Here is a 25,744-nt window from a genome sequence, read left to right on the forward strand (position 1 = left end):
AATTAGCCTGCACACCTGTGGGATGTTCCAAATAAGTGTTTGATGAGCATTCCTCAACTTTATCAGTATTTATTGCCACCTTTCCCAACGTCTTTGTCACGTGTTGCTGGCGTCAAATTCTAAAGTTAATGATTATTTGCACAAAAAAACATGTTTATCAGTTTGAACATCAAATATGTTGTCTTTGTAGCATATTCAACTGAATATGGGTTGAAAAGAATTTGCAAATCATTGTATTCTGTTTATATTTACATCTAACACAATTTCCCAACTCATATGGAAACGGGGTTTTTATATTGTTGTTAGACTACAAAACACAATCCTTGAGGAAGATAAGGAGAATTGTCTTCTTACATTGGTAGGAACTGAAACAGGAGGAGTTACTTTTTTAAATGTTTCCTTTGCTTCTTTGCCAACCTACTCAAGGTTCCTTTAAAGTGCATCAGCATGGCACTCTCCTCCTGCCAGAGCTTCTCATCCCTCTACACTCACCATCCTGCCCTCCTCAGCTTCATTTGTAGCCATCCGCTGCTTGAGAAGACCTTTGGAGGCCAGATTTTGGAACTATGGTTGACAGAGCAGGCACAGTACCCAGATGCAGACCTAACCAAGGTGAAAAGCAACTCTTTTGTTCCCCTAGAACGAGGGTCGGCAACCCGCAGCTCTAGAGCCGCATGCAGCTCTTTAGCGCCGCCCTAGTGGCTCTCTGGAGCTTTTTCAAAAATGTATGAAAAATGGAAAAAGATGAAAGGAAATGATATATTTTTTGTTTTAATATAGTTTCTGTAGTAGGACAGACATGACACAGAGCTCCCTAATTGTCATAAAGCACACTGTTTATATTAAACATGCTTCACTGAATCAAGTATATGGCGAGCGCCGTTTTGTCCTACTAATTTCTGCGGTCCTTGAACTCACCCTAGTTTGTTTACATGTTTTGTTGACGTTATTGACTTGTGTGGAGTGCTAATCAGACATATTTGGTCACTGCAAGCTAATCGATGCTAACATGCTATTTAGGCTAGCTGTATGTACATATTGCATCATTATGCCTCATTTGTAGCTATATTTGAGCTCATTTGGTTTCCTTTAAGTCCTCCTAATTCAATTTATATCTCATGACACACTATCTGTATGTGATTTGGCTTTAAAAAAAGATTTCTGGCTCCAGACAGATTTGTTTTTGTATTTTTGGTCTAATATGGCTCTTTCAACATTTTGGGTTGCCGACCCCTGCCCTAGAAAAACGTTTCATTTGTTCTTCCTTCTTCCAAAATAAATGCAGTGTTGTTTATTGTAATCATACTCCTTCCTGTTTTGTTCTTTCAATAGACAGACACTCATGTGAAAGACAAACTACAAGCAGGTGATGGAGAGACAGACAAAGACATTTTGGAGCTTCTGTCTGTGATAAAGAAGTACCCAGCTATCATCCTGACCCTCCTGGTGAGAATAAGCTTGTATCGTTATGACTTGAACACACAACTATGTTTTGATTTGATGTTTCCAGTAGGAAAACACACAGTGTCCCAGCAGACTCAAGACATTGAAACAACATTGATAACTTGTTGAATGAGGTCCTGACATGGAGACACTCAAACATGACGTTGAACCAACATACTTTTTACAACGTTTAATCAATGTCAGGTTGTGACGTTGATTGGACCATTGAATTTGGGTTATTTCCCAACCAATATTCTACAACACAAACACGAGCCTAGTAGTTGGAGTGTCCGCCCTGAGATGGGTGGGTCATGAGTTCAAACCCCGGCCGAGTCATTGATTGATTGAAACTTTTATGAGTAGATTGCACACTACAGTACATATTCTGTACAATTGACCACTAAATGGTAACACCCCAATAAGTTTTTCAACTTGTTTGACTCGGTGTCCACGTTAATCGATTCTTGGTCATACCGAAGACTATAAAAATGGGAGCCCTTACCTCCCTGCTGGGCACTCAGCACTCTTTGCTGTACATATCCTACCAGGTCAGACCTACACTGTTTCAATGTCCACTTCTCAGATGATATAATTGTTGATGACGGAAGTGCTGATATCAACCAAACCTAAAACAACCACCTCCACAGCTCACCTTCCGGATTGTAAATAATGTAAATAATTCAATGTATATACTCTGATGATGAACTTCTGTGATGACTGTATTATGCTGATAGTATATTTGTACCATGAATTGATTTACGTGGACCCCGACTTAAACAAGTTGAAAGTTGAAGTTGAAAAACTTATTGGGGTGTTACCCTTTAAGTGGTCAATTGTACGGAATGTGTACATGCAATATATATATATATATATATATATATATATATATATATATATATATATATATATATATATATGGCGTGGCGCAGTAGGAGAGTGGCCGTGCGCAACCCGAGGGTCCCTGGTTCAATCCCCACCTAGTACCAACCTCGTCACGTCCGTTGTGTCCTGAGCGAGACACTTCACCCTTGCTCCTGGTGGGTGCTGGTTAGCGCCTTGCATGGCAGCTCCCTCCATCAGTGTGTGAATGGGTGAATGTGGAAGTAGTATCAAAGCGCTTTGAGTACCTTGAAGGTAGAAAAGCGCTATACAAGTACAACCCATTTATCATTTATTTATATATATAAATACACATATATATATATATATACAGTATATATATATAAATACACATATATATATATATATACAGTATATATATATATATATATATATATATATATGTATATATAAATACACATATGTATATATATGTGTGTGTGTGTGTGTGTGTGTATATATATATATATATATATATATATATATATATACACATATATATATATGGATGGATGGATGGATATATATATATATATATATATATATTTATATATATATATATATATATATATATATATTTATATATATATATATATATATATATATATATATATATATATATACATACATATACACACACACACCGTATTTTTCGGATTATAAATTGCTCCGGAGTATACATCGCACCAGCTGAAAATCCATGATAAAGAAGGAAAAAACATATATATAAGTCGCACTGGAGTATAAGTCGCATTTTTTGGGGAAATTTATTTGATAAAATCCAGCACCAAGAATAGACATTTGAAAGTCAATTTAAAATAAATAAAGAATAGTGAAGAACAGGCTGAATAAGTGTAGGTTATATGAGGCATAAATAACCAACTGCTATGTTAACCTAACATATTATGGGAAGAGTCATTCAAATAACTATAACATATAGAACATGCTATACCTTTACCAAACTATCTCTCACTCCTAATCCATAAATCCCTTGAAATCTTCTTCCTCAATGTGGCTTCTAAACAACTCTGCCAACTCCAAAGGTATGCGCCGCTTCCTCTTGTCCTTTTCTGCTGCATATTTCACTACGTCCAGCTTGTAATCTGCAGTACATGATTTCCTTTTCGCTGCCATTTCTGTTCAGCCCTTCTCACTTTTTATAAGTTACCGCCAACGATAAAATGATCCATTTTAATAGCTACGGCAGTAGCATATAGCAGTTAGCATTCCATGACCCACAATGCACATCTGCCATGACCCTCCCCCGCCGAATTCTTATTGGTTGACGTGTGTGTGACGATTGCTGACATTTTCTTCGTCTCTTCAGCGAATGAGATAAATAATATTATTTGATATTTTACGGTAATGTGTTAATTATTTCACACACAAGTCGTTCCGGAGTATATGACACACCCCCAGCCAAACTATGAAAAAAACTGCAACTTATAGTCTGAAAAATACGGTACTTGGTCCATAAGTACACAAACGTGTACTTCCTGTACATGCTAATTCTTATTTTCACACTTTTTTTTCCAAATTACATTGTATGTTATACTCTTCTGACACCAACAGGTGGCAGTATAATTGGCCACATAAGTGGCCATAAGACCCCAATTCAGTAGTGAACACAATTTTGGAAATAAGAGCTAAAAGGTGCTGTCCACACATGTGGCCACTGAGTCCTTTAGAGATTTTTAATATATGACTTCTTTGTAACATTTTGATGACTGAGACCCTTCCGGGTCCCCAGGACCCAACAGGAGTGGAGCCCCAAAGGGTAAAAAAAAAAAATCTAAATAATTTTTAAAATGAAAAATATCAAAATGGCCCACTTATGCTTTTGATGTTTTAGTCTGCGGCCCTCAATGGCAAAAGTTTGGACACCCCTGCTCTAAGCATGCCTGGAGAGGCGAAATATTGACATCATCCAACTGACTGGATTTGGCATCGAGTTCCAAATGTCTTTTCTTGCCTGCCTTCTTCCAGGACATGGTTTGCACCAGGGAGTCTTCCCTTGCAGAGCGAGCACTGTCGGTTCTGACGCTTCTCTTGGATGGCAACAATGACTTTGAGGCGGACTTGTGTGCCAGTTTGAAAACGGCCCTACTACAGGTCTTGCAGAAAATCAGTGTCCAGAGTATGGACCGTGGACATCATGTTAAAGAAGGTAGGAGGCCCAGGGCTATCATGTCCTGTCAGTTCTCACCAAGCATGTGATGTTCACTACATATCGGAGCCCAGGATGTCCTTGTGGCTTGTGCAGCCCTTTGAGACGTGTGATTAAGGGCTATATAAGTCAACTTTGATTGATTGATTGATTAATTGACAAATCCACACATTCTCTGTTGTAAAGTCAGCCTTCAAGGAGCAGTATAAAGAAAGAAGTCTGGTTATTGCTAATCAATGTACAAACCCCGTTTCCATATGAGTTGGGAAATTGTTAGATGTAAATATAAACGGAATACAATGATTTGCAAATCCTTTTCAACACATATTCAGTTGAATATGCTACAAAGACAAGATATTTGATGTTCAAACTCATAAACTTTATTTATTTTTTTTGCAAATAATAATTCATTTAGAATTTCATGGCTGTTACATGTGCCAAAGTAGTTGGGAAAGGGCATGTTCACCACTGTGTTACATCACCTTTTCTTTTAACAACACTCAATAAATGTTTGGGAACTGGGGAAACTAATTGTTGAAGCTTTGAAAGTGGAATTCTTTTACATTCTTGTTTTATATAGAGCTTCAGTCCTTCAACAGTCCGGGGTCTCCGCTGTCGTATTTTACGCTTCATAATGCGCCACACATTTTCCATGGGAGACAGGTCTGGACTGCAGGCGGGCCAGAAAAGTACCCGCACTCTTTTACTACGAAGCCATGCCGTTGTAACACGTGCTGAATATGGCTTGGCATTGTCTTGCTGAAATAAGCAGGGGCGTCCATGATAACATTGCTTGGATAACAACATATGTTGCTCCAAAACCTGTATGTACCTTTCAGCATTAATGGTGCCTTCACAGATGTGTAAGTTACCCATGCCTTGGGCACTAATACACCCCCATACCATCACACATGCTGGCTTTTCAACTTTGCGTCGATAACAGTCTGGATGGTTCGCTTCCCCTTTGGTCCGGATGACACGATGTCGAATATTTCCAAAAACAATTTGAAATGTGGACTCGTCAGACCACAGAACACTTTTCCACTTTGCATCAGTCTATCTTAGATGATCTCTGGCCCAGAGAAGCTGGTGGCGTTTCTGGATGTTGTTGATGAATGGTTTTCGCTTTGCATGGTAGAGCTTTAACTTGCACTTACAGATGTAGCGACCAACTGTATATAGTGACAGTGGTTTTCTGAAGTGTTCCTGAGCCCATGTGGTGATATCCTTTAGAGATTTATGTCCGTTGTTGATAACGTGCCGTCTGAGGGATCGAAGGTCACTGTCATTCAATGTTGGTTTCCGGCCATGCCGCTTACGTGGAGTAATTTCTCCAGATTCTCTGAACTTTTTGATTATGTAATGGGGCGGTAATGTTGAAATCCCTAAATTTCTTGCAATTGCACTTTGAGAAATGTTGTTTTTAAACAGTTTGACTATTTTCTCACGCAGTTGTGGACAAAGGGGTGTACCTCGCCCCATCCTTTCTTGTGAAAGACTGAGCATTTTTTGGGAAGCAGTTTTCATAGCCAATCATGGCACCCACCTGTTCCCAATTAGCCTGCACACCTGTGGGATGTTCCAAATAAGTGTTTGATGAGCATTCCTCAACTTTATCAGTATTTATTGCCACCTTTCCCAACTTCTTTGTCACGTGTTGCTGGCATCAAATTCTAAAGTTAATGATTATCAGCTTGAACATCAAATATGTTGTCTTTGTAGTGCATTCAACTCAATATGGGTTGAAAATGATTTGCAAATCATTGTATTCCGTTTATATTTACATTTAACACACTTTTCCAACTCATATGGAAACAGGGTTTGTATTACTAGCTACCAAGGTGAATTAAATAAAGAACACCCATAAAGGTGGCAGGGCCTGAGGCTGCAACAAACCTCTTCAGATTCAAAGGTGCAAGTAACGAAATAAAATAATGGCAGCCTGCTTAACTCCTACTCGGAGAAATAAACATGTCGACCTTCTGGAAAGTGAGACAAAGCACGGATGCAGCTTCGTAGTGTCAATCACACACTCAAAACACTTTAAAAGCAAAAAGTTTAAGTCCTACACCGATTCCTACTGAGATTAATTAGCTATTGTTAACTCGTTATATTGCTCTTTAGATGTGTTTACTGCAGAATTTCATCTTGTGTGGCTTGGAATGGCTACCTTGCATATTTAAATAATATGATACCTTGGAATCAATACCAGTACAACACTGTACAATGTTGGATACTTTTAATGTTAATTGTTTAATAATAAAATCTTATTTTTGTAAAATGTAATATTTAGCAATGAGCTGATTATGATAACTGTGCTGTACAGTTGTTATAGCTTGTGTTCAGATTCCGATTTGCAAGTTGATATTACAGACTTTGTATGCAACTGTGTATTGGCTGCAGTGTCTGGCCGGGCCAGGACGTAGTCTTTGCCATAATGCGGAATATGACAAACCGACAAATTGTTTATACTGTAACTAGCTTCTTTGATTGTAACGTGCATTTTAATTGAAGTTTTAATTACTAAATCTGGACAACCCTAGTACCAACCTATAAAAGTAGCAAATTTGGTACCTATCCCTACCTATGTATGGCTCCACGTGCTTGCCTTCTTTCCCGATATAAAATAGCCAAAGTCAGGATTATACTGTAATGTGTAAATTTGTGCATCTAATGTTCACTAGAGTGTTGAGTCAAATGTGTTCTTGTGTGTGTCAGATTCATACTTGCCAACCCTCCCGGATTTTCCGGGGGACTCCCGAAATTCAGTGCCTCTCCCGAAAACCTCCCGGGACAAATTTTCTCCCGAAAATCTCCCGAAATTCAGCCGGAGCTGGAGGCCACGCCACCTCCAGCTCCATGCGGACCTGAGTAAGGACAGCCTGTTTTCCCGTCCGCTTTCCCACAATAGAAAGAGCGTGTCTGCCCAATGACGTTATAACTGTGGAATGATCCAAGGCAAGTTCTTGGTTTCTTATGTGGGTTTATTGTTAGGCAATTTCATTAACGTCCTCCCAGCGCAGTAACAACACTCAACAACAGCAGTCACGTTTTCGTCTACCATAAAGCAGTTAATCTGCCGTAAAGAGCAATGTTGTGACACTCTTAAACAGGACAATATTGCCATCTACTGTACATGCATATGTGCCAATAACATCTATGGCTTTTAGAGAGTGCAGTGCACAACTGCGCACACAACAAGGAGACGAAGCAGAAGAACGAGGAAGATACAGCATGTTCAGCATGGTTAGAAAAATAGTGAAGGAGAATAGAACAAGGATGGACAATTCAACCCTTAACTCAACAATGAGTAGATGAGTTTTAAGTGTGTGTATATGTGTAAATAAATGAACACTGAAATTCAAGTATTTCTCTTATTCATTTATATATTTACATATATGTATATATATATATATATATATATATATAGCTAGAATTAACTGAAAGTCAAGTAATTCTTATATATATACTGTATATATATATATGTATGTAAATATCTATATGTATACATATATATATATATATATATATATATATATATATATATATATATATATATGAAATACTTGACTTGGTGAATTCTAGCTGTAAATATACTCCTCACCTCTTAACCCCACCCCCCACCCCACCCCACCCCCCACTACCCGAAATCGGATGTCTCAAGGTTGGCAAGTATGGTCAGATTTGTTGACACCTTCCTACAGTTTCCGATCAATGTTTTTTGCAATTGTTTTTATTCAAACAAAGTGACCGAGGAGCGTCCCTGTAATGTAATAAACACAACTGGCAATGAAAACATTGCCGGGTGATCTCATACACTGCAGCAGACAACTGGTTATTTACCCAGAGACTCGTAATAATCATCAAAATGTGTCATGTCTTTCACAGTGAATTCCCTCCCGCTGGTGCTGCGGCTGCTCAGTGTCACTCATACCAGCGAGCCACTTTCACCCGGCGGCAGCAAGATGGACGGCGTGCACTTCAAGCTGCTTTACCATGGTGAGGTCAGAGCAGGGCCACTGAGCACACGTCTCCTCACTCGGTATAATCATGACAAACACAGCGTCTGCACCGTTTGCATTTCCCTGAGTAGTCACCAGCCACATTTGTCAGGACAGCAGTCAGCCTGTGTCGCACACAAATACCTGCTTGACAGGTCAGCAGAACATCTTGACAGTTAACACCCGCTTCGATTTAATCTTACCCCAGGATGAAAGGACTTGGTGGAAGGTTGGTTCAATAAAGTCTTTCATTAACAAAAGATAAGCTCCCACAGAGCGGCTTGACACACAAAGAGGTAAAGTCGCAAAATAAAAAAGAGGCTTACTTTTTGACAATCCTTATGTGAGACGAAAACATAAATGTCTTTCGGTTTTACAGTTGTGATCAAAATTATTCAACCCCCACACAATTTTGGTGTTATAGCAAGTTGGACATTTATTCCGTATTTTGTTTATAGTCATATCAAATAAAGATGCATTAAATAGACAAATACAACTTGACTTACAACATTATATTTTGTAACATACCAAACAGTGTCATTTCTCTTAATATCTCATTGACAAAATTATTCAACCCCTTGAAGATCATAACTCTTAAGAACAGAATTTGAATAAGGTCTTTTCAATCAGGTGTTACCCCCGGGTAACAGCTGAGGAACTACAACAGGTGCACCTCCAAAGACATGCACCTGGGGATAGGCCCCTCCCACCTCCAAAGACATGCACCTGGGGATAGGCCCCTCCCATCTCCAAAGACATGCACCTGGGGATAGGCCCCTCCCACCTCTAAAGACATGCACCTGGGGATAGGCCCCTCCCACCTCCAAAGACATGCACCTGGGGATAGGCCCCTCCCACCTCCAAAGACATGCACCTGGGGATAGGATAGCGTGTGAATGTATTATGGCGAATATATTAGTTCGTCAATTTTTGACATTAATGAATTCAGTCCTTACCAGTCAGAAGAGTAAAGTACATTTTGTCACAGTTAGTCCTAGAATGTTGGCGTGAAGAAGCATCAGTTCCTGATTGTGCGTGTGTGTGTTTTTGTGTTTGCGTGCGTGTGTGTGTGAGTGAGTGAGTAACATTTTAGGTCGGCTGAGTGCGTCCAACACCGAGAGTCTGCTGCCCGCCCTCAGCTACCTGCACTGCCTCCTGACCCTCTCACCTGTGTACTGCGCTGACAGAGGTTTGACACGCCCTCTTTCTCCACATGCAAGACCATTTCCATCACATACTCAGTATGCTCCACTTCAGCCGCTATCTGGGAATGGTTTTGGCATATATGAGTCTGGGTCATTGACATAGAGAATAATAATTACAGGTGGAAACTTTGGGCAGCTCACGATTCGATTACGATTCAGGAGCTACGAACCAATTAAAAATCCATCATTATTATGCAGGATTACATTTCTTTTCGTTTCCTTAAAAATTATTTGCCACTTGGAACTTTTAAAAACACTGCGTTTGTAATAAACAGTTTTCTCATTACACATATTGGAGTACTGACAATGTCTGCAAAACTGGAACATAAGTGCCCTAAGTTAAAGGATTGTTGACGTTTAATAATCGTCCAGATTGTGATGCATCTAAAAATCGGTTATTTCACCCTCCTCAATTAATAATCATATTATTATTTTTTTTTAATTATTGTTTTACTAGCCGTTTTCTCACGTTTATCCAGAGTGCACAAACTCCGTTTCCATATGAGTTGGGAAATTGTGTTAGATGTAAATATAAACGAAATACAATGATTGGCAAATCATTTTCAACCAATATTCAATTGAATGCACTACAAAGACAACATATTTGATGTTCAAACTCATAAACTTTATTTTTTTTTGCAAATAATAATTAACTTAGAATTTCATGGCTGCAACACATGCCAAAGTAGTTGGGAAAGGGCATGTTCACCACTGTGTTACATCACCTTTTCTTTTAACAACACTCAATAAACGTTTGGGAACTGAGGAAACTAATTGTTGAAGCTTTGAAAGTGGAATTCTTTCCCATTCTTGTTTTATGTAGAGCTTCAGTCGTTCAACAGTCTGGGGTCTCCGCTGTCCTATTTTACGCTTCATAATGCGCCACACATTTTCCATGGGAGAAAGGTCTGGACTGCAGGCGCGCCAGGAAAGTACCCGCACTCTTTTTTTGTTAAGCCACGCTGTTGTAACACGTGCTGAATGTGGCTTGGCATTGTCTTGCTGAAATAAGCAGGGGCGTCCATGAAAAAGACGGCGCTTAGATGGCAGCATATGTTGTTCCAAAACCTGTATGTACCTTTCAGCATTAATGGTGCCTTCACAGATGTGTAAGTTACCCATGCCTTGGGCACTAATGCACCCCCATACCATCACACATGCTGGCTTTTCAACTTTGCTTTGATAACAGTCTGGATGGCTCGTTTCCCCTTTGGTCTGGATGACACGATGTGGAATATTTCCAAAAGCAATTTGAAATGTGGACTCGTCAGACCACAGAACACTTTTCCACTTTGCATCAGTCCATCTTAGATGATCTCGGACCCAGAGAAGCTGGCGGCGTTTCTGGATGTTGTTGATAAATGGCTTTCGCTTGGCGGCGTTTCTGGATGTTGTTGATAAATGGCTTTCGCTTTGCATAGTAGAGCTTTAACTTGCACTTACAGATGTAGCGACCAACTGTATTTAGTGACAGTGATTTTCTGAAGTGTTCCTGAGCCCATGTGGTGATATCCTTTGGAGATTGATGTTGGTTTTTAATACAGTGCCGTCTGAGGGATGGAAGGTCACGGTCATTCAATGTTGGTTTCCGGCCATGCCGCTTACGTGGAGTGATTTCTCCAGATTCTCTGAACCTTTTGATGATATTATGGAGCGTAGATGTTGAAATCCCTAAATTTCTTGCAATTGCACTTTGAGAAAGGTTGTTCTTAAACTGTTTGACTATTTGCTCACGCAGTTGTGGACAAAGGGGTGTACCTCGCCCCATCCTTTCTTGGGAAGCTGTTTTTATACCCAATCATGGCACCCACCTGTTCCCAATTAGCCTGCACACCTGTGGGATGTCCCAAATAAGTGTTTGATGAGCATTCCTCAACTTTATCAGTATTTATTGCCACCTTTCCCAACTTCTTTGTCACGTGTTGCTGGCATCAAATTGTAAAGGTAATGATAATTTGCAAAAAAAAAACATTTTTATCAGTATGAACATCAAATATGTTGTCTTTGTAGCATATTCAACTGAATATGGGTTGAAAAGGATTTGCAAATCATTGTATTCTGTTTATATTTACATCTAACACAATTTCCCAACTCATATGGAAAATGGGGTTTGTACATCCTGATGTGCACTTACTTGGTGTCTCATCTTTAAAACTGCGTGGAATTCTGACACAAAAGTCTCAAAACGCAAAAACCCCGAACCATTTTTCCGACCTACAATGCTGTCAAATGATTTTTGTATTTTATCTGATTAATCACACTATTGAATTTAGATTAATCACAAGTTACTACTCTTTTACTGTCATGATCCGTGGGCCCGGTCATGTTTTTTTATTTTGTGTTAGTTTTGGTCTCCCTTAGTTCCTGTTTGTGCACCTCTGGGTTTGTTTTAGTTTCCATGGGGATTAATTGGCTTCCCCTGCCTCTGGTTAGTGGTCGGCATTCTCACCTGTTGTCGAACACTAATCAGAGAGCTATTTATTCACCTCTCTCGCCACGCTCAGTCTGGTTTAATTGTCTGCCATACGCAACAGTTTACGTTAGTATTTCTTGTCTCCCAGTTTATGCTTCCTGTGCTAGTTTGCACCTTAGCTTCACGTTTTTTCTTTTGCTTGTTTTCTGTTTATCTACGATTTATTATTTATGAGCAATAAATCGTCTCCTACCTTCACGCCTTGTCTGGAGTTGTCCGTCTGCATCTGGGAGGAACAACCCCGCAATAAGTTGCGACCCAAACGTGTCATTTACATAATTCAGGCATGTAATATTTCCGTCTATAGTCAGAAATCCGTCTTTTTTATCTCCCGTTTTCCTTAGTTTTTTCCGACCTACAATGTGTTTTCAAATCTTGATCCGTCTCTTGGCCATATTTTCCAACAACTACGGTTTTCCCGTAATGAGTTCGGTTTTTGATGATCCAGTGGTAAAAACTACGGTTTTAAGTTAAAAATGGAAACTATGTAGCCAAGCAACTTCACAGGCAGGGGAGAAACTATACGGGAAACATCAATGACGACTGGCTGGTATGTATAAGAACATCCAAGATTGGTTGGTTGTTTACTGTGATGAGTCACCGTTGGTTAAGATTAGGGCAAAACATTAAGGACAGGCCAATCAGAGGCAAGATAGGGCGGGTCATGGAACCAGGAAGTGAAATCACAACAAACATCCCAAATGACGACGAAAGAGGGAATATCATTTCTTTCCTTCGCACCTGCATCTGTTCCAGTGTATTCTGGGTAGTAGCGTGATGTTCGTAGCGCAATCCAAGGTCATTTTTCGATGCATTCTGCTATTTAACATCACTCATTTATTCAGCAAGTGTCCTTCCACAGTGTTTTGTTCATGTTGAATTAACATAATAACCTTGATTCCTAGAGGGGCCAGACGAAACAGCAGTTGCCAAGTGAGACATAGAGGTCTATCAATCATTTCCCTGCTGGCAACACTATCCATCCATCCATTCCCGCCGCAAAAGTCTAAGCAGAGATGCCCAGACTTCCCTGTCCCCGGCCACCTCTTCTAGTTCCAGAGGGGGGATACCGAGGCGTTCCCAGGCCAACTTTGAGACATAGTCCCTCCTATTTATCCTAGGTCTGCCCCGAGGTCTCCCCCATGGATGGACATGCCCGAAAACACCTTACCAGGGAGGCGTCCAGGACGCATCCTTAGTAGATGCCCGAGCCATCTCAGCTTGAGTCTCTACCAGATGACCGAGCTCCTCACTGTCAGGTTCAAACACTGATGACATCTATTAAACAAGACAAAGGGGAAAGAATCAAACAGAGGCCGAATTAAATTTGGACTCAGATCTGAGGAGGGACATGGCCACTGTACTCTCTGTACAGTCCTGCACCACGCTCTGCCCAAAGATTGTACTCTTCCTTCCTTATTTGACACCCCCCCCCACTTCCTGCCCACAGCTGCTCCTGAGGGAAGTGGGTCGTAAACAGCGTTGCCTTCGGTTACCGAACAGTTCGAAGAGAGTTCTTCAAATAGTTCAAAAAGAGTTCCATAAAATAGTTCAAAGAGAGTCCCATAAAATAGTTCAAAGAGAGTTCCATAAAAAATTTCAAAAAGTGTTCGTAAAATACTTCAAAAAGAGTTCCTCTGGAAGTTGGGCAGATCCTGCCATCTGTCTGGTATGAAGTCCCAGTGGAGTTTTAAGAGCCTTCTTCTTGGTTGGTTTTAAAGACAGCCTTCTGTCTTCTTGTCAGGAACACAATGTAATACAAAGTTTTTTGTGATAATTACGAAACAGTTATTCTAACACTCACCCTGTCTCTAAGGGTGATCCCACACAGCCTGTGGAGGAAACTCTTTTCTGCCGCTTGTATTCGCGACCTTGTCCTTTCGGTCATTACCCAAAGCTCGTGACCATAGGTGAGGGTGTGAACGTAGACTGACCTGTAAATCAAGAGCTTCTCCTTCCGGCTCAGCTCTTTCTTCACAACAACAGACCGATACAGTGACCGCATCACTGCCGACGCTGCACCAATCCATCCGTTATCCCCTCACTCGTGAACAAGACCCCAAGATACTTTAGGCAGAACTTCACTCCTGGACCCGAGTGGTACAGTCCGCCATTTTCCGATGGAGAACCATTGCCTCATTTTTGGAAGCAAAACTGAAAACACTAAAGATGTTTGAATTGAAATCCAAATAACTGAATAGCAAAGACCAGCTCGAAGACCTCTATGAAAAATAAAAACTAAGGACCCAGATTTCCATCGCCCGGTTGCGGGTCACCAGGGCCCCGCTCTGGGGCACGATGGCTAGCGCCTGGTGGCCGGGCATGTCCCCATGGGGCCTGGACGGACACAGTCCGACGAGGCAACATAGTTCCCTCCTCCAATGGGCTCACCACCCATAACAGGGGCCAAAGAGGTCTGGTGCGATGTGAGCTGGGCGGAAGCCGAAGGCAGGGCACTGGGCAGTCCGATCTTCGGAGGAGGCCACGGGGAAGACCCAGGACACATTGGGAAGACTACCATATTTCCTTGAATTTCCGCCAGGTATATAGTATGTGCCTGCCTAGAATTACTGCCGGGTCAAACTTGTTTCGCGAAATATTATTTTTATTAGCGCATGTCTAGAATTTCCGCCGGGTCAAACTCGTTTCGCAAAATAATTAGCATATGCCTAGAATTTCCGCCGGGTCAAACTCGTCTGATTTCAATTATTTGAAATTGCATAAAAGGGAAGAAGATTAAGAGCTATTCAGTATGATCTAAGGACCAAGCTATTGAATATGCTAAAAATAACAGTAAGCAGCTATGTTTTATTAATATACCGTAGCTGCGTGTGTCAAATATGAGTCATTAAATGACTCCCGCCTCCTGGTGGTAGAGGGCGCTAGTGATCCTTTTTGCGACTACTCGGCTGCAGAAGAAGTGACAACAAGCAGCAAGAGTGAGCAGCGATTGTTTATTTTTTCCTCTCGCTTGCACTTTTAACATGGAGGATTACATATCCAAAATAAAACCGTTTTCTAAACTGGACTTTCAATCGAAGCAGGAGGTAATAAAGGAAGATCTCCATCGAGACAGAGAGACTTTTAAAACTGAAGAAAGATAAGGAAGACTTCTATAAACAAGTTATCGATGCTTTTGATCAGAAGGAGCTGCGCATGGACTTCATTTATAAGTAAAAGTAAGACCATTATAACGTTTTTTTTATTAAATGTGCTTTTCATGATGGTATTCTTACATCACACTCAAATTTATAAGCGCAGGCCCAAATTTACTGCATGTCTTTGGTAATGGCCGCAGTGAGAAGAGGTTTTAAAATAATTAGCGGATGATTGCCTTTACCGCATGCCTTTGGTAAACGCCGGAGTGAGAAGAGGTTTTAAATTAATTAGCGCCCTGGCGGCAATTCAAGGAAATGCGGTATGTCTCCCGGCTGGCCTGGGAACGCTTCGGGATCCCCGGGGAGGAGCTGGACGAAGTGGCCGGGGAGAGGAATGTCTGGGCTTCTCTGCTTAGGCTGCTGCCCCCGCGACCCCACCTCGGATAAACGGAAGAAGATGGATGGATGGATAGTCATGTTACACTCAAAGGTTGAGTAATGAATAAGTGAGTGGGTTCTACATGGATGTGTTTATGGCTCAGGCAGTTTGTAGGCAGTATTACACACACTTGCTGACGCATGATCCGCCACCTTCTCCTCCCCAGCTGTCGCCATGCTGCTCTCCAACTGTGGACTGATGGAGCAGCTTCAGACAGTCCTGTCTTGCTCTTCCTCTTCCTCCCCCTTGCTGTGTGTCAGTCATCTCCTCCTGTCCTCGCTCATCACCCTGCAGCACGTGCACGCCTCACAGGTACAGTGAGGCAAAAAAGTATTTAGTCAGCCAGCGATTGTGCAAGTTCTCCCACTTCAAATGATGACAGAGGTCTGTAATTTTCATCATAGGTACACTTCCACTGTGAGAGACAGAATGTGAAAAAAAAATGCAGGAATTCACATTGTAGGAATTTTAAATAATTTATTTGTAAATTATGGTGGAAAATAAGTATTTGGTCAACCATTCAAAGCTCTCACTGATGGAAGGAGGTTTTGGCTCAAAATCTCACGATACATGGCCCCATTCATTCTTTCCTTAACACGGATCAATCGTCCTGTCCCCTTAGCAGAAAAACAGCCCCAAAGCATGATGTTTCCACCCCCATGCTTCACAGTAGGTATGGTGTTCTTGGGATGCAACTCAGTATTCTTCTTCCTCCAAACACGAGGAGTTGAGTTTATACCAAAATGGATACATGGATGATACAGCAGAGGATTGGGAGAATGTCATGTGGTCAGATGAAACCAAAATAGAACTTTTTGGTATAAACTCAACTCGTCGTGTTTGGAGGAAGAAGAATACTGAGTTGCATCCCAAGAACACCACACCTACTGTGAAGCATGGGGGTGGAAACATGCTTTGGGGCTGTTTTTCTGCTAAGGGGACAGGACGATTTATCCATGTTAAGGAAAGAATGAATGGGGCCATGTATCGTGAGATTTTGAGCCAAAACCTCCTTCCATCAGTGAGAGCTTTGAATGGTTGACCAAATACTTATTTTCCACCATCATTTACAAATAAATTCTTTAAAATTTCTGGATTTTTTTTTCACATTCTGTCTCTCACAGTTGAAGTGTACCTATGGTGAAAATTACAGACCTCTGTCATCATTTTAAGTGGTAGAACTTGCACAATCGCTGGCTGACTAAATACTTTTTTGCCCCACTGTATGCTACATGTGCAAGGGCAGGTAAGACACATGAGAACAAAAGAGCATAATGGAGAAAAAAACACTGTACTTTCATCTTAACGCCCAGCTTCCACTGCTGCAGATGATACAATATTACTAGCAATAAACATTTGGTGCAAAGCTTTTTTCTTCTCTGATTCATCCAACATTCTATTGTTTGCTTTCCTCTCTTTCTCTCTCTCTCTCTCTCTCTCTCTCCATTCTTAAAGGTTCACAAAAGCCTCAGTTGGAGCCTGGACAAAAGTGTGCAGCGAATCCTTATTAAGAAAAGAAACACAGACAATCTCTTGCTCGGTAACAAAGCCTACTCTGCATATGACAGTTATTGTTCAAAGTACGTCGTTCTCAGAGAGCAAATGTAAATCATTGAATGGACTTATAATTACCAGTGTCATAAGTCCCACCTGTCAACACTTTGCTTCTCACAATATGGGAAATGTCCTGGGGAAATGGGGAAAAATAAGGGATTTTCATTTGCATGACAAATCGCTGTTAAAGCAAATTCACCATTAAATACTACATGCATTCAACTGTATTTGAACCTACCGTATTTCCTTGTATTGCCTCCGGGGCGCTAATTAATTTAAAACCCTCTTCTTACTCCGACGTTTGCCAAAGGCATGCGGTAAAGGCAAGCATGCATTAATTAGTCTAAAATCTCTTCTCACTCTGTCGCTTACCAAAGGCGTGCGGTAAATTTAGGCCTGCGCTTATAAATTTGAGTGTGATGTAAGGATACCATCATGAAAAGCACATTTAATTAAAAAAAAACCTTACTATGGTCTTACCTTTACTTATAAATGAATTCCATGCGCTGCTCCTTCTGATCAAAAGCATCGATAACTTGTTTATAGAAGTCTTCCTTATCTTTCTTCAGTTTTAAGTCTCCCTGTCTCGATGGAGATCTTCCTTTATTACCTCCTGCTTCGATTGAAAGTCCAGTTTAGAAAACTGTTTTATTTCAGATATGTAATCCTCCATGTTAAAAGTGCAAGCGAGAGGAAAAAATAAACACACTCTTCTCACTCTTGCTGCTTGTTGTCACTTCTTCTGCAGCCGAGTAGTCACACGAAGGATCACTAGCGCCCTCTTTCACCCGGAGGCGGGAGTCATTTAATGACTCATATTTGACACACGCAGCTATGGTATATTAATAAAACATAGCTGCTTACTGTTCTTTTTAGCATATTCAATAGCTTGGACCTTAAATCCTACTGAATAGCTCTTAATCTTCTTCCCTTTATGCGATTTCAAATTATTGAAATCACCCTCTTCCATTTTGAAAATGATGACAAGTGAAGTGTCACTCGTGACATGACGAGTTTGACCTGGCGGAAATTGTAGACATGCACTGATAAAAATAATATTTTGCGAAACGAGTTTGAGTATTAGCCGGCGGTAATACTAAGCATGCGCTAATTATTTTGCGAAACGAGTTTGACCCAGGCAGTAATTCTAGGCAGGCGCGTACTATGTACCTAGCGGCAATTCAAGGAAATACACTATGTGCCTTGCTCACAAGACACTGCCCCTCTAGTTATCTAGTTTAATATACCGTATTTTCGGAGTATAAGTCGCTCAGGAGTATAAGGCGCACCTGCTGAAAATGCATAATAAAGACGGAAAAAAACATATATAAGTTGCACTGGAGTATAAGTCACATTTTTGGGGGAAATGTATTTAATAAAACCCAACAGCAAGAATAAACATTTGAAAGGCAATTTAAAATAAGTAAAGAATAGTGAACAACAGGCTGAATAAGTTTACGTTATATGAGGCATAAATAGTGGTGAACTCAGCGGCCTAGTGGTTAGAGTGTCCGCCCTGAGAAGGGTAGGTCGTGAGTTCAAATCCCTGCCGAGTCATACCAAAGACTATAAAAATGGGAGCCATTACCTCCCTGCTTGGCACTCAGCAGTAAGGCTTGGAATTGGGGGTTAAATCACCATAAATGATTCCCGGGCGCGGCCACCACTGCTGCTCACTGCTCCCCTCACCTCCCAGGGGGTGATCAAGGGTGATGGGTCAAATGTAGAGAATAATTTTGCCACATCTAGTATGTGTGTGACAATCATTGGTACTTTATTATTTACTTTATTTAAATAACCAACTGAGAAGGTGCCTGCTATGTTAACCTAACATATTATGGTAAGAGTCATTCAAATAACTATAACATATAGAACATGCTATACCTTTACCAAACTATCTCTCACTCCTAATCCATAAATCCCATGAAATCTTCTTCCTCGATGTCGCTTCTAAACAACTCTGCCAACTCCAAAGGTATGCGCCGCTTCCTCTTGTCCTTTTCTGCTGCATATTTCACTACGTCCAGCTTGTAATGTGCAGTACATGATTTTTGTTCAGCCCTTCTCAGTTTTTTATAAGTTACCGCCAATGATGAAATGATCCATTTTAATAGCTACGGCAATAGCATATAGAAGTTAGCATTCCATGACCCACAATGCACTTCTGCCATGACCCTCCCCTGCCGAATTCTTATTGGTTGACGTGTGTGTGACGATTGCTGACATTTTCTTCGTCTCTTCCAGCGTATGAGCTAAATAATATTATTTGATATTTTACGGTAATGTGTTAATAATTTCACACATAAGTCGCTCCGGAATATATGTCACACTCCCGGCCAAACTATGAAAAAAAAACTTCGACTTATAGTCTGAAAAATACGGTAGTCCTCTCCTCCGCTGTTAAATTAGTCCACTTTGGCATATTGTTCCAGAAAAGTCTGTTCTCATCACAGTCAAATACTTGCAGTGGTTTATAAGCCGGCTTCCTCAATCCTTTCAATACGAGCAAGCACAAGAGTTTGTAAATCGAAAAGTTCCCACATAGAGGGTTTGTACTTCGAGGTTCCACTGCATGTGTTTTTAGAATGGGAGAAGAAAAGAACCCACACAAGCGCGAGTACAACATAATAAAAAACTCCACACAGATGTTTAACTTTTGTTGTTGACGTTGCTTTTTGCCCACTCTCGCCAGTCAGCTACTTGAGATTGCTGGAGGCCTTCCTCAACGTTGACCTGACCTCGGCGCTGATGTGTGTGACCACTGCTCCTGGCTTGGTGGGCCACACACCTCTGGAGGTTGAAGATGGAGAATTGTTTCCACTTGGCTCCAGAGGGGCTCAGTGCCTCGTCATCGCGCTCAGTGGACTCATTTTACAGGTTGTATGGAGAAATCAGTATGAAAAACTGTTTTTACTCGGATTTTTATCATATATATCCCAGACACTCCCGAACCATTTTGAAAAATAATGAGGAAGCCAGACACGTGATGTAGAGGAGGAACCACAGATCCCTTCCCCACCAAAAACAATGCAAATCATGCAGTGATCCAACAGTGATTAAATTACGATCCAGAACCTTATATTGTTGATCCTGAATATAAGGAGGATGATCTACAAGTTTTAGAAGCTCTGCTAAAGAGATCCAGCTTCAGTGAAGCACTAAGCATCATGTAGCAGTGTTGCTAAGTGCTGAACAAGAAATACAAACATAATAAAAAAGATAGCTTACTGTACAATGTCTGCTCTCACTGCGATGACGACTGATAGGATGTCCATATCTTCCTGTTTAGATGAAGAATCAATCATGATCCACACGAAAGGTTAACAAGGAAAATTCTCCCTACAGACACCGTCTTCATTGAATGTCACAGATGAACAACTTCTAGATTCAAGGCTAAATCCTCCTAATATCCAGATGAAAGGCGCGATTTACAAACCCTGTTTCCATATGAGTTGGGAAATTGTGTTAGATGTAAATATAAACAGAATACAATGATTTGCAAATCCTTTTCAACTCATATTCAATTGAATGCACTACAAAGAAAAGATATTTGATGTTCAAACTCATAAACTTTAATTTTTTTTTTTTGCAACTAATAATTAACTTTGTAAAACGTGCCAAAGTAGTTGGGAAAGGGCATGTTCACCACTGTGTTACATCACTTTTTCTTTTAACAACACTCAATAAACGTTTGGGAACTGAGGAAACTATTTGTTGAAGCTTTGAAAGTGGAATTCTTTCCCATTCTTGTTTTATGTAGAGCTTCAGTCGTTCAACAGTCCAGGGTCTCCGCTGTCCTATTTTACACTTCATAATGCGCCACACATTTTCCATGGGAGACAGGTCTGGACTGCAGGCGGTCCAGGAAAGTACCCGCACTCTTTTTTTTTAAGAAGCCACGTTGTTGTAACACGTGCTGAATGTGGCTTGGCATCGTCTTGCTGAAATAAGCAGGGGCATCCATGATAACGTTGCTTGGATGACAACATATGTTGCTCCAAAACCTGTATGTACCTTTCAGCATTAATGGTGCCTTCACAGATGTGTAAGTTACCCATGCCTTGGGCACTAATACACCCCCATACCATCACACATGCTGGCTTTTCAACTTTGCGCCTATAATAATCTGAATGGTTATTTTCCTTTTTGTTCCGGAGGACACCACATCCTCTGTTTCCAAACATAATTTGAAATGTGGACTCGTCAGACCACAGAACACCTTTCCACTTTGCATCAGTCCATCTTAGATTATCTCGGGCCCAGCCAAGTCGGCGGCGTTTCAGGATATTGTTGATAAATGCGTTTGGCTTTGCATAGTAGAGCTTTAACTCGCACTTACAGATGTAGCGACCAACTTTAGTTACTGACAGTGGTTTTATGAAGTGGCCCTGCGATGAGCTGGAGACTTGTCCAGGGTGTGCTCCGCCTTCCGCCAGATTGTGGCTGAGATAGGCGCCAGCGCCCCCCGCGACCCCAAAGGGGAATAAGCGGTAGAAAATGGATGGATGGATGGGGTTTTATGAAGTGTTCCGGAGCCCACGTGGTGATATCCTTTACACACTGATGTCGGTTTTTGATGCAATACCGCCTGAGGGGTCAAAGGTCCGTAATATCATCGCTTACGTGCAGTGAATTCTCCAGATTCTCTTGATTTTTTTGATGATATTACGGACCGTAAATGGTAAAATCCCTAAATTCCTTGCAATAACTCGTCGAGAGAAGTTGTTCTAAAACTGTTCGACAATTTGCTTACAAAGTGGTGACCCTCACCCCATCCTTGTTTGTGAATTACTTAGCATTTCATGGAAGCTGCATTTATACCCAATCATGGCACCCACCTGTTCCCAATTAGCCTGCACACCTGTGGGATGTTCCAAATAAGTGTTTGATGAGCATTCCTCAACTTTATCAGTATTTATTGCCACCTTTCCCAACTTCTTTGTCACGTGTTGCTGGCATCAAATTCTAAAGTTAATGATTATTTGCACAAAAAACTAATGTTTATCAGTTTGAACATCAAATATGTTGTCTTTGTAGCATATTCAACTGAATATGGGTTGAAAAGGATTTGCAAATTATTGTATTCTGTTTATATTTACATCTAACACATTTCCCAACTCATGTGGAAACAGGATTTGTATCATCTAAAATAATTTTGAATAGCCGAGAAGCGATGACGCGGGAGTAGCAGGAAGTGGCTGCCGGCTCACAGTAAAGCAGCAGAGGGCTACTTAGCTGTGTGCTATCGTTGCTAAGAAATATTTTTTTTGCGTCAGCGCTTATAATAACAACATTGCTAATATTTGGTTAATATTCATGTCGCGATATGTAAAAAGAGTATTGTTGGTGGGTCTTGGAATTTTTTTTTTTGAGGTTTTGGTGGGCAAAATAGAGAGCCCCCATTGACTACGTTGTTAGCGGATTTTTTATGTATTTATTTATTTACTTATTTATTTATGTGATCATGTCTTGCATAAGGATTATGAATGATGGACAGAACATCAGTCAAATTTTTGCATATTCCCAGTATGAATGGTCTGATATTATGGTCAGAGTGTAGAAGCGTTACGACAGTGATGTCAATCTCCGGAAATAGCCAAAGGTATTCGGAGCGGAATATTCAAAATCCATCCATCCATCCATCCATCATCTTCCGCTTATCCGAGGTCGGGTCGCGGGGGCAACAGCCTAAGCAGGGAAACCCAGACTTCCCTCTCCCCAGCCACTTCGTCTAGCTCTTCCCGGGGGATCCCGAGGCGTTCCCAGGCCAGCCGGGAGACATAGTCTTCCCAACGTGTCCTGGGTCTTCCCCGTGGCCTCCTACCAGTTGGACGTGCCCTAAACACCTCCCTAGGGAGGCGTTCGGGTGGCATCCTGACCAGATGCCCGAACCACCTCATCTGGCTCCTCTCGATGTGGAGGAGCAGCGGCTTTACTTTGAGTTCCTCCCGGATGGCAGAGCTTCTCACCCTATCTCTAAGGGAGAGACCCGCCACACGGCGGAGGAAACTCATTTCGGCCGCTTGTACCCGTGATTTTATCCTTTCGGTCATGACCCAAAGCTCATGACCATAGGTGAGGATGGGAACGTAGATTGACCGGTAAATTGAGAGCTTTGCCTTCCGGCTCAGCTCCTTCTTCACCACAACGGATCGGTACAACGTCCGCATTACTGAAGACGCCGCACCGATCCGCCTGTCGATCTCACCATCCACTCTTCCCTCACTCGTGAACAAGACTCCTAGGTACTTGAACTCCTCCACTTGGGGCAGGGTCTCCTCCCCAACCCGGAGATGGCACTCCACCCTTTTCCGGGCGAGAACCATGGACTCGGACTTGGAGGTGCTGATTCTCATTCCGGTCGCTTCACACTCGGCTGCGAACCGATCCAGCGAGAGCTGAAGATCCCGGTCAGATGAAGCCATCAGGACCACATCATCTGCAAAAAGCAGAGACCTAATCCTGCGGTTACCAAACCGGAACCCCTCAACGCCTTGACTGCGCCTAGAAATTCTGTCCATAAAAGTTATGAACAGAATCGGTGACAAAGGACAGCCTTGGCGGAGTCCAACCCTCACTGGAAATGTGTTCGACTTACTGCCGGCAACGCGGACCAAGCTCTGGCACTGATCGTACAGGGAACGGACCGCCACAATAAGACAGTCCGATACCCCATACTCTCTGAGCACTCCCCACAGGACTTCCCGAGGGACACGGTCGAATGCCTTCTCCAAGTCCACAAAGCACATGTAGACTGGTTGGGCAAACTCCCATGCACCCTCAAGAACCCTGCCGAGAGTATAGAGCTGGTCCACAGTTCCACGACCAGGACGAAAACCACACTGTTCCTCCTGAATCCGAGGTTCGACTATCCGACGTAGCCTCCTCTCCAGTACACCTGAATAAACCTTACCGGGAAGGCTGAGGAGTATGATCCCACGATAGTTGGAACACACCCTCCGGTCCCCCTTCTTAAAGAGAGGAACCACCACCCCGGTCTGCCAATCCAGAGGTACCGCCCCCGATGTCCACGCGATGCTGCAAAGTCTTGTCAACCAAGACAGCCCCACAGCATCCAGAGCCTTAAGGAACTCCGGGCGGTTCTCGTCCACCCCTGGGGCCTTGCCACCGAGGAGCTTTTTAACTACCTCAGCGACCTCAGCCCCAGAAATAGGTGAGTCCACCACAGATTCCCCAGGCACTGCTTCCTCATAGGAAGACGTGTTGGTGGGATTGAGGAGGTCTTCGAAGTATTCCTTCCACCTATCCACAACATCCGCAGTTGAGGTCAGCAGAACACCATCCGCACCATACACGGTGTTGATAGTGCACTGTTTCCCCTTCCTGAGGCGGCGGACGGTGGTCCAGAATCGCTTCGAAGCCGTCCGGAAGTCGTTTTCCATGGCTTCCCCGAACTCTTCCCATGTCCGAGTTTTTGCCTCCGCGACCGCTGAAGCTGCACACCGCTTGGCCTGTCGGTACCTGTCCACTGCCTCCGGTGTCCTATGAGCCAAAAGGACCCGATAGGACTCCTTCTTCAGCTTGACGGCATCCCTCACCGCTGGTGTCCACCAAGGGGTTTTAGGATTGCCGCCCCGACAGGCACCAACTACCTTGCGGCCACAGCTCCGATCTTCCGCCTCGACAATAGAGGTGCGGAACATGGTCCACTCGGACTCAATGTCCAGCACCTCCCTCGTGACATGTTCAAAGTTCTTCCGGAGGTGGGAATTGAAACTTTGTCTGACAGGAGACTCTGCCAGACGTTCCCAGCAGACCCTCACAATGCGTTTGGGCCTCCCAGGTCTGTCCGGCATCCTCCCCCACCATCGCAGCCAACTCACCACCAGGTGGTGATCGGTAGAAAGCTCCGCCCCTCTCTTCACCCGAGTGTCCATAACATGAGGCCGCAAATCCGATGACACAACTACAAAGTCGATCATGGAACTGCGGCCTAGGGTGTCCTGGTGCCAAGTGCACATATGGACACCCTTATGTTTGAACATGGTGTTTGTTATGGACAATCCGTGACGAGCACAAAAGTCCAATAACAAAACACCACTCGGGTTCAGATCCGGGCGGCCATTCTTCCCAATCACGCCTCTCCAGGTTTCACTGTCGTTGCCAACGTGAGCGTTGAAGTCTCCCAGTAGGACAAGGGAATCACCCGGGGGGGCACTTTCCAGTACTCCCTCGAGTGTTCCCAAAAAGGGTGGGTACTCTGAACTGCTGTTTGGTGCATAAGCACAAACAACAGTCAGGACCCGTCCCCCCACCCGAAGGCGGAGGGAGGCTACCCTTTCGTCCACCGGGTTGAACTCCAACGTACAGGCTTTGAGCCGGGGGGAAACAAGAATTGCCACCCCAGCCCGTCGCCTCTCACTGCCGGCAACGCCAGAGTGGAAGAGAGTCCAATCCCTCTCGAGAGAAGTGGTTCCAGAGCCCTTGCTGTGCGTCGAAGTGAGTCCGACTATATCCAGCCGGA

The 25,744-nt window shown here is 42.5% G+C and overlaps 1 protein-coding gene across 1 annotated transcript in view; it reads left to right on the forward strand.

The window, feature by feature from the left end:
- The window catches only part of LOC133541303 (meiosis inhibitor protein 1-like), a 133,858-nt gene that overhangs the window by 89,602 nt on the left and 18,512 nt on the right, over positions 1 to 25,744 (forward strand). The window contains exons 21-28 of the mRNA XM_061884637.1: positions 427 to 612; positions 1,333 to 1,446; positions 4,309 to 4,489; positions 8,378 to 8,488; positions 9,569 to 9,679; positions 15,872 to 16,017; positions 17,161 to 17,245; positions 19,952 to 20,136. Of these exons, the coding sequence (XP_061740621.1) occupies positions 427 to 612; positions 1,333 to 1,446; positions 4,309 to 4,489; positions 8,378 to 8,488; positions 9,569 to 9,679; positions 15,872 to 16,017; positions 17,161 to 17,245; positions 19,952 to 20,136 (1,119 nt within the window). The remainder of the gene's footprint in view (positions 1 to 426; positions 613 to 1,332; positions 1,447 to 4,308; positions 4,490 to 8,377; positions 8,489 to 9,568; positions 9,680 to 15,871; positions 16,018 to 17,160; positions 17,246 to 19,951; positions 20,137 to 25,744) is intronic.

The sequence above is a fragment of the Nerophis ophidion genome, linkage group LG23 (assembly GCF_033978795.1).
Source record: "Nerophis ophidion isolate RoL-2023_Sa linkage group LG23, RoL_Noph_v1.0, whole genome shotgun sequence".
In the NCBI taxonomy this organism is placed as follows: Eukaryota; Metazoa; Chordata; class Actinopteri; order Syngnathiformes; family Syngnathidae; genus Nerophis; species Nerophis ophidion.